Below are 12049 nucleotides of genomic sequence, written 5' to 3' on the forward strand. Positions count from 1 at the left end.
AGGCTGATTCTATAATTCATATGAAAATGCAAGGAACCAAAGAAGAACAAAAAAGACAGAGTTGGGGAATGTACTCTATGATTACGGCCAGACATGGTGGCTCATGGCTATAATCCCAGCACTTTGGGAGGCCGATGTGGGTGGATCACCTGAGGTCAGGAGTTCGAGACCAGCCTGACCAACATGGTGAAACCCTGTCTCTACTAAAAATACAAAAAAATTAGCTGGGCATGGTGGCGCACGCCTGTAGTCCCATCTACTTGGGAGGCTGAGGCACAAGAATCGCTTGAACCTGGAAGACACAGATTGCAGTGAGCTGAGATCATGCCACTGCACTCCAGTGTGGGCGACATAATAAGATTTGGTCTCAGAAAAAAAAAAAAAATTTACTACGAAGCTCTAGTAATCAAGACTGTATGATATGGGTACAAGGAGAGACATATGTAGATGAATGGAAGATTCAGAGTCCAGAAATAAACCTCCACATTTATAGGTAACTAATTTTCTTTTGTGTATGTTTAAGACAGGGCCTCACTGTCTCCCAGGCTGGACTGCAGTGGCATGATTTCAGCTCACTGCAGTCTCACTCTACCTCCTGGGCTCAAGTAAACCTCTCGCCTCAGTCACCCAAGTAGCCAGGACTACAGGCACATGCCACCACACTCAGCTATTTTTGTATTTTTTGTAGAAATGCAGTTTCACCATGTTGCCCAGGCTGGTTTCAAACTCCTGAGGGCTCATGCAATCTACCTGTCTTGGCCTCCCAAAGTGCTAGGATTACAGGCATGGCCACTACTCCCAGCTGCTAACTAATTTTCAATAAGGGTGCCAAGACAATTCAGTGGGAAAATAATAGACTTTTCAATAAATGCTACAACAACTGGATATCCACATACAAAATAATGAAGTTGGGCCCCTACCCACTTCATAAAAATTAACTCAAAATAAATCAAAGGCCAAAATATAAGAACTAAAACTTTAAAACTCTCAGAAGAAGTAAAAATCTTTGTGACCTTAGAGTAGGCAAGAGCTTCTTAGATGTGATACCAAAACTACAAGCAACAAAAGAAAAAACAGTTAAATTAAACCTCATCAAATGAAATACTTTTATGCTTCAAAGGACACCATCAAGATAGTGAAAAGAAGGCCAGGCACAGTGGCTCAAGCCTGTAATTCCAACACTTTGGGAGGCCGAGGTAGGCAGATCACTTGAGGTTAGAGGTTCGAAACCAGCCTGGCCAACATGGTGAAACCCCATCTCTACTAAAAATACAAAAATTAGCCAGGCGTGGTGGCAGGCACCTGTAATCCCACCTACTCAGGAAGCTTGAGGCAGGAGAATCACTTGAACCTGGGAGCCAGAGGTTGCAGTGAGCTGAGATTGCACCACTGCACTCCAGCCTGGGTGACAGAGTGAGACTCTGTCTCAAAAAATAATAATAGTAAAATAAAATAAAAAGATAGTGAAAACCTACAGAAAAGGTGAAAATATTTCCAAGTCATGAATCTGATATATCTGAGAAGAGAATTCTGTCTAGAACAACTAAAGAACTCTTACAACAACTCAATAATCTAAAAGCAGGTAACTCAATTAAAATATGAGCAAAAGATCTGAAAAAAATTTCTCCAAAAATGACATACAAATGGCCCATAAGCACATGAAAAGATGCTCAACATCATTAATCCCCAGGAAAATGCAAATAAAAACTACAAGATGCCACTTCACACCCACCAGGATGACTATAACGGAAAAGACAGATAATGGCAAGTGTTGGTGAGGATGTGGAGAAATTTGCACCCTCATACACTGCTATTGGGGATGTAAAACAGTGCAGTTGCTTTGGAAGACAGTCCAGTGGTTCTTAAAAAGGATAAACTTAAGAGTTACATGACCCAGCAATTTCCCTCTTAGGTATATACCCAAAAGAAATAAAAACACATGTCCATACAAAAACTTGTACATAAATGTTCACAGCAATGTTATTCGAAATAGCCAAAAGTAGAAACAATCTAATTGCTCATCAACTGATGAATGAACCTAAGATGTGGTATCCACAATGGAATTCTATTCAATAATAGAAATGAAGTACCATTACATGCTGTAACATTAAAAACATGCTTTCTTTGTCAAAATTTTCTGTTAGGGAAAAAAAAAACAAAAACATATTATGCTAAGTAAAAGACCACATACTGTATGATTCCATTTGTATGAAATGTCCAGAATAGGCAAATCTCTAGAGGCAGAAAGCAGATTAGTGGTTGCCTAGGACTGGAGGGGTGGGGAGAAATGGAGAGTACAGGGTTTCTTTATAGGGTCATGAAAATATTCTAAAATTGTAGTGATGGTTACAACTCTATGAATATACTAAAAACCACTGAGTTGTATATTTTAAGTGGGTGAATCTGTGTAGTATGTGAATTATATCTTAATTCTCAATAAAGCTATAGAGAAAAAAAAACCATGGGAGATCACTATACTCAACAAACTGGCTGATATGAAAACTCTGACAATAGCAAATGCTGAGGAGAATACAAACAAAAGAAAACTCTAATCAGATTGTCAGTAAAGTACAAATTGGTAACCTCTTTGGAAAGAGTTTAGTATATTATGTACTAAAGTTAAAGATGCACAAAACATATTCTATGACAATTCCACTCCTAGAAATGCATACTTATGTGCACCGGTATACAGAAATTAATAGGGGTTAATTTCAAAGCAGAATTGTAATAGCCCAAAATAATAACCTAAATGGCCATCAGTAATAGAAGGAATAGTGTGACTATCATAAAATAAAATATTTTATAACCATAAAAATGAAAAAATTAGAGCTATATCCAATAATATGTATTACCTTAAAACTGATTTTGAACAAAATATGCAAGGCCTAAAAGAACATATACAGTATGACTCCAAATACAGCATTCAGATATAGGCAAAGCTAAACCACATTGTTTACAAATGTATACATGAGTGGAAAGAGTATAAAAAAAACAAGGGAGTGACTACCGTAAGTCAGGACAGGGATTTTCTTGAGAGAGAATGGGAGGAAATGTGGTCAGGAAGGCACACAGGGAGAACTTTCAGGTTAGGGTGACAGTATTTTGTGTTCCTTAATCTGGGTGGTGGTTATGTGAATGTTCATTTTAAATTTATTCATTATATCTCACATTTGTTTTATATGCTTTTTCTGTATCTATTTCTCAATCTTAAAGATTTACAAGGAAAGTTACTCAAGTCTTTCAAAAATAGCTATTAGAAGCACAAGATACTGCAAACCAGAGGCACTGGTATCTTTTTCCCAGTAGATCGATTAAATACATAGCAATATGAACTTAGAAATGAGGTGACAGGAAAGTAGGTAAGACATGATATGGAAAAAAATTTTTTTAAAAAAGGGCTGGGCATGGTGGTTCACGCCTGTAATCCCAGCAGTTTGGAAGGCCGAGGTAGGAGGATGCTTGAGCCCAGGGGCTCAAGATCAGCCTGGCCAACACAGTAAGACCCCATCTTTAAAAAAAAAAATTAGTCAGGCATGATGGTGCACACCTGTAGTTCCAAGTCCTTGGGAGGCTGAAGTGGGAGGATCACTTGAGCCCAGGAGGTCGAGGCTGCAATGAGCTGTGATCACACCACTGCACTCCAGCCTGGGTGACAGAAAGACTCTGTCTCAAAGAGAAAGGGGCAGATCCCTGTGTATAAATCGTGTTTGAATTTATTATAGAAGGAGGTTCCTAGTCACTAAGTGCATCAACCCCAACCAAGACAGAGCCACACATATCAGCAAGAAAGTCCCAAGCTGACTCCAAATACAAGCTCACATGGTAAGTGCCTATGAGTTTCGTTATGAAGAACTAGTCCTAACTTTTTTTCTCGTTAAATAGACATTTGAGGTGAATGATCATCTAAGACCTCTAGGTATTATCCCATCATCATCCATTGTTGCTACATAACTGTCAGCTATGGAAAGGTACTGAATCATCTATCCACAGAAGTAACATTACAAATGGGATGTTCCAACAGCTTTAATCATCAAATATTTGCTTGGGTTTTACCTAACCATGTGTAAGAAGAAAAGTAAATATTGACTTTAAAACTAACCTAATCAATGAGTAAGCTCTTTTGAAAAAGAAGTATTACACCAGAAAATATGACAAGACTAACAAAAGAAATAGAGGAATATGACATCAAAGACTGACTAGTCTAAATGGGAAGACATCTACACTAATAAAATACACCTGAAAAACCTTAGCACAATTAGAAAGCAAGAGATGAATAGCCAAATGATTCAGGCTGAACATGCAGCTGATATATTAAGTTTAAGGTGTAAGAATGAGGGGCTGAGACAGCAATCCAATGAGTCTTGAAGAGTAGAGAGCATTCTAGATGAGGAGACTCTACAAAGACCTCACAAGATTATTGTGATGAAGACAGCATTTCAGAGTATCTTGAAAGAAGAGGGAAGGGAGTCGAAGTTAGTGAAACTACCTGCCCAGAGACCAAGGAGATACCACTTATCACATAAGGAAATACTGCTTACTTAGTCCTAGTATTTAGGACTAAGCAGTCTTACTTACTTAGGACTAAGATATGGAGGAGAATGAAAACAGAAGGGGTTAATCCTAGAGAGACTATGGAGAAACTATACAAGGAAGCAATTTGCAAAGAATCATACAGCTCCAATGAATGCAAATCTGGGCATAAATGAAGATGATAACAGCACTGAAGGTTAAGAGAAGGGAAATCAGTTTGAGAACTGAATGGTCAACTTCTGGTATAGTCAATAAATCAAGAAATTGTCCATTATAACCTTTATACAAAACTGAAATGACCATTTTGACATATTCTTTAAACATATTATTCTGAGAAATAACATAATAACATTACAAAATAAATTAAACTCCATTCTAGGCACACAGGAAGAAATGTTTATTATATGTAATAATGACTGCTAAAGAAAACCTATAGCCTTTCTTAGAAATTGGCAAAGACTTTCTTCTTGACCAAACTCCAGCCAGGCTCCTCTAAGCTCTCTTCTGAACTAGGCCTCAAACTTGGCCAATAAAAACTTGAACAGACAGTAACATAGTTTCTAACAGCTCAAGGCCATATCCCCAGGATTACCCCAGCCAGCCCCTCTTGAAATGCATGCCTGGGAAAACTCCAGAAAAATTTACTGGTGGTTCTGCCTTCTGCTTTTTAGCCTCCCCACCCCCACCCCTTACAACCCCAAGTCACCTCCATAGAAACTGGAATGGAGCTTAGCTCTTCCTCCTGTCAGTAGTTACTGAATCAAACCTGTCTTCACTGCTCTAATGTCTGGCTGTGTTTATCCTTGTCTAAACCACATTCAAAACAGCAACGAACCTAAAATAATCATGAACTTAATTATGAACCATCTAATTTATGACTGAAGCCTTTTATATATCAGAAGTATTATAAAGGATCAAGAATTTTAAATCCATAAAAAGTCTGTTCACCGTAATATCTGGATGAAGTCAATAGGGAAATTACTAGATTACTCCTTAAGATCCCTCTGCCCCTCAGTCTCATCACAAGAAAAAGTTTACCTGTATTTACTCACCAAGCTTTGACAATTCCATCTTCTTTTTAGACCAGGTGTAATACTGTAAAAGCCCTTTATAGGCCTGAATAAGGTTGATTAATATTCCCCGGGAAGATGTGTTTTCACCATGTCTCCATGTCTCTGCCTCACTCAGATTTCTCTTAGCATCTTTAAGCATTCCATGATGCAGAAGGTATAATGCATGTTGTAAGGAGATCTGCAAAAATAATAAGGGCACACTGCCATTTAAGCCATTTGATAACCATTAGTCAAAAAGCTCAGTAAATATATAATACATGCTGGGCTAAGACCTTGGTAGAATACAAATAACCTGACATTGAAAATTTTGATGTTGGGGACAATCTGGCAAAGAAGTAAGACATAGGAAACAATTAACACTATGCAAATATGAGCTAAATTATGTAAACTTACAAACAAAAGACAGTGTGATATACTGAGGAAAAAAGAGGCTTTGAAGATGGAGTGTCTTGGTTAATACACCACTTAAAAACTAAATAAACCTGGGTAAATTATTCACCCTTTGTGAGTCTCATTTGTTTTACGGGAACATTATTGCCCCTTCAGAAGGGTGTTTTCAAGATTAAATGAGATAATACTTGCAAACCACCTAATAGTTTGGCTCATAGCAGACATTCAATAAATATTACTATTTTATACATGCTATATAAGCTTAGAGAAAATATGTTAATAAGGAATGTTGAAGAATGACTTCAGCTCAGATGGGAAGGAAAGTGTATCCCTGATACAGGAGAAGCAGGAAGAATAATTATACAAAGAATGAGTATTACAAGAAGGGAAGACATTAAAGAGGAGAATAATTAGAACTACAATTAATCATATGGGTAGAGCCAAAGTACTGCAATAATTTGTCCATTCCTGCCTCCCTACAATTCATCTTTCAAGTGGCTACCAAAGAAATCTCATCTTGTTAGTTATTTGCATAAACTCCTTCAATGGCTCCCACTGACTACAGAATTAAAATCCAAGTTCCTAGGGTGCAGCACACAGCGCCCAGCCTACTTCCTCCGACTTCTACCCAAATGATTTTTAGAGTAACTAAACTATTGGATGTAGGGCTTCTGAACTCTTTATAACCCCTGCCACACAGGGCTGCTTTCCCCTAATCTGCCTAGTGAACAACCAACAGCTTTTTCAAACTTATCTCAAGTATCACTTTCATTCTTTTCCTGATTCCCCTACCCATTAAATCCTAACCCTCTCTAGTTCCAGAGAACTGGCCATTTTCTCCTTTATCTTCTCACTATATGTTACATTTCTACTATGGTAGCCATAACACTTAATGCCATTTACATGATCTTCCTCTACTATTAAGAACCATGTCTAGAACAATACCTGGTAAGCGGCAATAAGTGTTTTTAAAATTATTAACAACAAAAAAAGTTTTATTATCTATCCTAATTATCACTCTCAGACTCTTATTGAGAAATGAGGTTCCCTTTCAGTTTCTTTACTTCAACTGAGGAGATTCTAGGAGCCAAAAGGGACCTAACCAACAGTTTAAACTTCACACTCTCCCCACAATCAAATGGCTATCCAGTTTAGACCTGAAAAAACAGATGCACAGCACACATCAGGGTAGGCCATTCCCATTTCCAATTGTTTAGTTAGAAAGCTTTTCTTAAGTAGAACTGTAAACTGCCTCCATTTAATTTCCACTCACAGTATATCTGGTCTACCAGAGAACAAAACCATAAGAGCACCTGGCACATAAAGTAGACACTCAAAACATTTTTTTAAAGCAAAGCATTTACAAACTTGTATTGAAAAAGTGCCCTTTGAGACAAAAACAGAGAGAGGGAGATACAGTATTTTGAAAATATCTCAATCTTTTTCAGTAAGACTTTTACAAAAGAATATATGAATTTGGAGGTCAAGATTCCACCTAAACATTAGGAGTACTAAAATATTTTCACGTATTTAAATTCCCAACTTGTTTAGCTCTTTCCTTTTTCTAAACACCAACTCTAAGCTCAAATGACTTCAGCAAACATTTCAGAATTTGACCCATCATCATACCACTGCAATCTCTGAATAACTGATTTTGGCAGCCGGAAGAAATACACAAAAAAAGGAATTTTCAGTCAGAGAACACGGGAAGTGACTGAAAATCAAGAAGTAAATGGTTCTCATAATGCTCTTTTCTTTCAGTTTCTCTTATTTATCCAGATGCCTTATCCTTGTCCCACATTTTTTAGGTTAACTACCTTATCACTGACACAAGCAATAAAAAAAAAAAAAGAAAGAAAGAAAAAAAGAATACCGCAAGGGTAAATTCACAAAGCCCATATTCTCACCTTTAAATAATTCATGACGCCAACATTTTTCATCCGGTCAGCAAAAGTATTGAAAGTCTCCACGTTGCTTTTGGGATGATAAAATAGAATTTCACTTCCAAGCTTCCAAATAATCTGTCAAAGCAGAAATTACTGCCAAAATGTAAAACTTTTGCCTTATTCAGTTTCTGTCTAAGATATTGTTTTCCTGATTACAACATTAATAACCTGTGATTCCTTTTCCTAGAGACCACTACCGTCAACATTTTACTCCACTTTGCCATGTAAAATTAATACTACTTCCTTATGTGATAGTTTCAACCTTCTAGATTTCTATTAAAATACCAGATGGTATAATAGTATCATTACTAATTTAGTAGTTTAAAGAAAGGCAGTTAAGGTACACATTTCATATAAAATGTTTAATTGGCATGGAAGGACGAATATTAAAGTCAGAAAATTTGGGTTCTAATAATATTGGCTTCTTCGTTGTTCTCAGCCGCATCTTCATCATCTGCAAAATGAGGGCAACAAACTACCTATTTCCTGAGAGCCCATCAAATTCTACAACTATGGACTACATTTCTTCTCTATTTAGAAGGCCAATTTAAGAATTTTCATTAGCTATGGACAAATCTTAATAAAAAAAATTTTATCCTCAGATCACCAAAACTTTGGGGGCAGAACTTGGAGCTCTTTTTTCATGAGAGCAAATCTCTATTTCTCTAACCTCAATTTAAAGTACAACAATAATACCAACTTCAAAGTAAATTAAACTGAACTATAAATCAATTATTTCTATGAACATACACACTGGTTATATGTGGATACACATACTATCACTGGTATAATTATATATGACACACATATTATCATTTGGTATAATGATCCTCATCTTCCCAACTCAGAGATATCAAGATTTCATTTGTAGAATATCACACTGTAGTATCTGGGAACTTAAAGAAAACCTGGGTCTTGGATCACCTACCACCAGGGATGGGTAAATGCAGGGGGGAAAAAAAAGCAGGAAACAAAAAACAAAAAAAGAAAACTTCGAGATTATTATAGCTATTCTTACACCCAGTGTACACAAAATTACATGGGACACCTGTTAAAAAGAGATATTCTATTACAGGCTCACACCTGTAATCCCAACATTTTGGGAGGCTGAGGCAGGCGGATCACGAGGTCAGGAGATGGAGACCATCCTGGCTAACACGGTGAAACCCCATCTCTACTAAAAATACAAAAAATTAGCCAGGCGTGGTGGCAGGCGCCTGTAGTCCCGGCTACTCAGGAGGCTGAGGCAGGAGAATGGCGTGAACCCAGGAGGTGGAGCTTGCAGTGAGCCAAGATTGTGCCACTGCACTCCAGCCTGGGTGACAGAGTGAGTGAGACTCCATCTAAAAAAAAAAAGATATTCTGACTCAGTAAGACAGGGGTGTGGAGTAGAGGAATTTATACTTTCAATGAAAGCCTTCGGTGATCCAAATAGAGCCAAAGAAGTGCTCAAAAACCACTCATCCAATTCCTTCATTTTACAAAACAAAATCTGGACAAGAAGAGGCTGTAACATGTCCAATGTTTCACAGGTATATGTAACTTAAGTCCATAAATTAAATTTTCAATGAATGGTTAAACTTTTTTTTCAGCTTTCTTTTTTTTGCTTTAGAAGATAACTAATTGATGCAATGGTGACTATGTCAGTAAGACCTATGAGACACTCATGTCAAGTTATTTGTGGGTAAACTGTCTTTTACTGAAGAAATTTAGTAGTACATGCCAGGCACTGTTTTAATCCTGCCCTGTGAAATTTACATTCTATGCGGAGAGACAAACAATAACCAAGAAATATACTTAAATTGTCAAGTGTTAGGGGAAAAGAATGGAGCAGGATAAGGAGATCAGGAGTGCCATTCAGAAAGTGCAGGTTGCAGATGGAGTAAGGCAACTGCAATTTTAAATAGTCAAGGGAGGCCTCATTGAAAAGGGGCCTTGAAGGAAGGTACCTATAGTGATAGCTGAAGAAAGAGCTTTCCAAGAACTGGTTAAGGCAAAGGCAATCAGTCAGGAATATGCCTGGCCCATTCAAGTAAGAACAAGGAGACCAATGAGGATGGAAAAGAAAAAACAAGCAAGAGAATACAGGTTGAGTATCCCTTATCTGAAATCGTTGGGACCAGAAATGTTTCAGATTTGAAATTTTTTCAGCTTTTTAAATATTTGTATATACATAATGAGACTGGGGATAGGACCAAAGGCTAAACATGAAATTCACTTATGTTTCATATACACCTATACATACAGCCTGAAGGTAATTTTATACAATATTCTTGAAATTTTGCGCGCAAAACAAAATTTGTATACATGGAACCATCAGAAAGCAACGGTGTCACTATCTCATGTCAGTACTCAAAAAGCTTTGAATTTTGTAGCATTCTGGTTTTCACATTTTTGAATTCGGAATGCTCCACCTGTTTCAGGAGATGAAGTCAGAGAGGTCAAACAAGGAAAGGGAGTAAGCACATCATATAGGAATTTACAGGCAATTATGACTTTGGCTTCTACTGAATGAAATGGAAAGCCATTACAGTGTTTTCAGCAGAGGAGTGACATGATATGACATGTTTTAAAAAGCTCACTCTGAATCATTAGTCATTAGAGAAATGCAAATCATAGTCAAGATGATGCCACTTCACAACCACAAGGATGACTATTATCAGTAAGACAGGACAATAACAAAATATTGGCAAGGACTGGAAAAATTAGAAGCCTCAGATATTACTGGTGAGAATATAAATGGTATGGCCACTTTGGAAAACATTCTGGCAGCTCCTCAAGAGGCTAAACATAGTGTTACCATATGACCAGCAATTCCACTCCCAGGTGTAGACCCAGGAGAAATTAAAACAAATGTCCACACAAACACCTGCACACAAATGTTCGCAGAAGCATTATTTCCAATAATCAAAAAGCAAAAACAACCTAAGTGTCTAACAGCTGATAAATGGACAAATAAAACATGGTATTTCCATATGACAAATTATTTGGCAATAAAAGTAATGAAGTACTTATACATGCTACAACATGGATAAACCATGAAAACATTATGCCAAGTCAAAGAAACCATTTACAAAAGGCCACATATTGTACGGAACCACTTATATGAAATGTCCAGAATAGAAAATAGATTAGGCTGGGCACAGTGGCTCACGCTTGTAATACCAGCACCTTAGGGACGCCGAGGCGGACAGATCACTTGAGGCCAGGAGTTGAAACCGTGTCTTCACTAAAAACACAAAAAATTAGCTAGGTGTGGTGGTGCATGCCTGTAATCCCAGCCAACCAAGAGGCTGAGGTACAAGAATCACTTGAACCCAGGAGCTGGAGCAAAGATCATGCCACTGTACTCCAGCCTGGGCAACAGAGCAAGAATCTGTCTCAAAAGAAAACAAAAAAAGAAAAAGAAAGTAAAGATTAGTGGCTGCCAGTGTCTGGCAGCTGTGAGGAGGGATGGGGAAAGACTGCAAGTAGGTACAGGGTTTTGGTTTCATGGGAGAAAAAAAGGTTCTAAATTTAGAGTGTGGTAATGGTTGGCTGCACAACTCTGTAAACATATGAAAATACATTGAACCGTACAATTTAAATGGATGGTGGTGTATTAACAACGTCTTGATAAAACTAAAAAAAAAAAAGATCACTCTGGTTGGAAAAAGAGAACAACTCTTTCAAGAAGTTTTGCTGAAAGAGAGTAAAACTAGGAAGCATAGTCAATGGGGGAAGTTTGGGCCAAAAGACGATTTTAAGACAGAATAGGCTGGGCATGGTGGCTCACACCTGTAATCCCAGCACTTTGGGAGGCCAAGGTGGGCGGATCATGAGGTCAAGAGATTGAGACCATCCCGGCCAACATGGTGAAACCCCGTCTCTACTAAAATACAAAAAATTAGCCGGGCGTGGTGGTGCACGCCTGTAGTCCCAGCTACCCAGGAGGCTGAGGCAGGGGAATCACTTGAACCCAGGAGGTGGAGACTGCAGTGAGCCAAGATTGTGCTACTTCACTCCTGCCTGGCGACAGAGCAAGACCCTGTCTCAAAAAAAAAAAAAAAAAAAAGAGTAACAAAATTTTTACATGATGATGGGAAACATCCATAAAGAGGGGGGAAAAGG

The 12049-nt window shown here is 37.8% G+C and overlaps 1 protein-coding gene across 7 annotated transcripts in view; it reads right to left on the bottom strand.

Annotated features, from left to right (window-relative positions):
- TAF1A (TATA-box binding protein associated factor, RNA polymerase I subunit A) overlaps window positions 1-12049 on the bottom strand; it is a 35044-nt gene that overhangs the window by 17104 nt on the left and 5891 nt on the right. For 6 of the 7 annotated variants that reach the window (XM_077937855.1, XM_077937863.1, XM_077937858.1 and 3 more), the window contains exons 4-5: window positions 7901-8014; window positions 5583-5781 (exon numbers count right to left, since the gene is read on the bottom strand). In XM_077937855.1, coding sequence (XP_077793981.1) covers window positions 5583-5781; window positions 7901-8014 — 313 coding nt within the window. The remainder of the gene's footprint in view (window positions 1-5582; window positions 5782-7900; window positions 8015-12049) is intronic. The other variant, XM_077937872.1, reaches the window with a different exon arrangement.

The sequence above is a fragment of the Macaca mulatta genome, chromosome 1 (genome assembly GCF_049350105.2).
Source record: "Macaca mulatta isolate MMU2019108-1 chromosome 1, T2T-MMU8v2.0, whole genome shotgun sequence".
NCBI lineage: Eukaryota > Metazoa > Chordata > Mammalia > Primates > Cercopithecidae > Macaca > Macaca mulatta.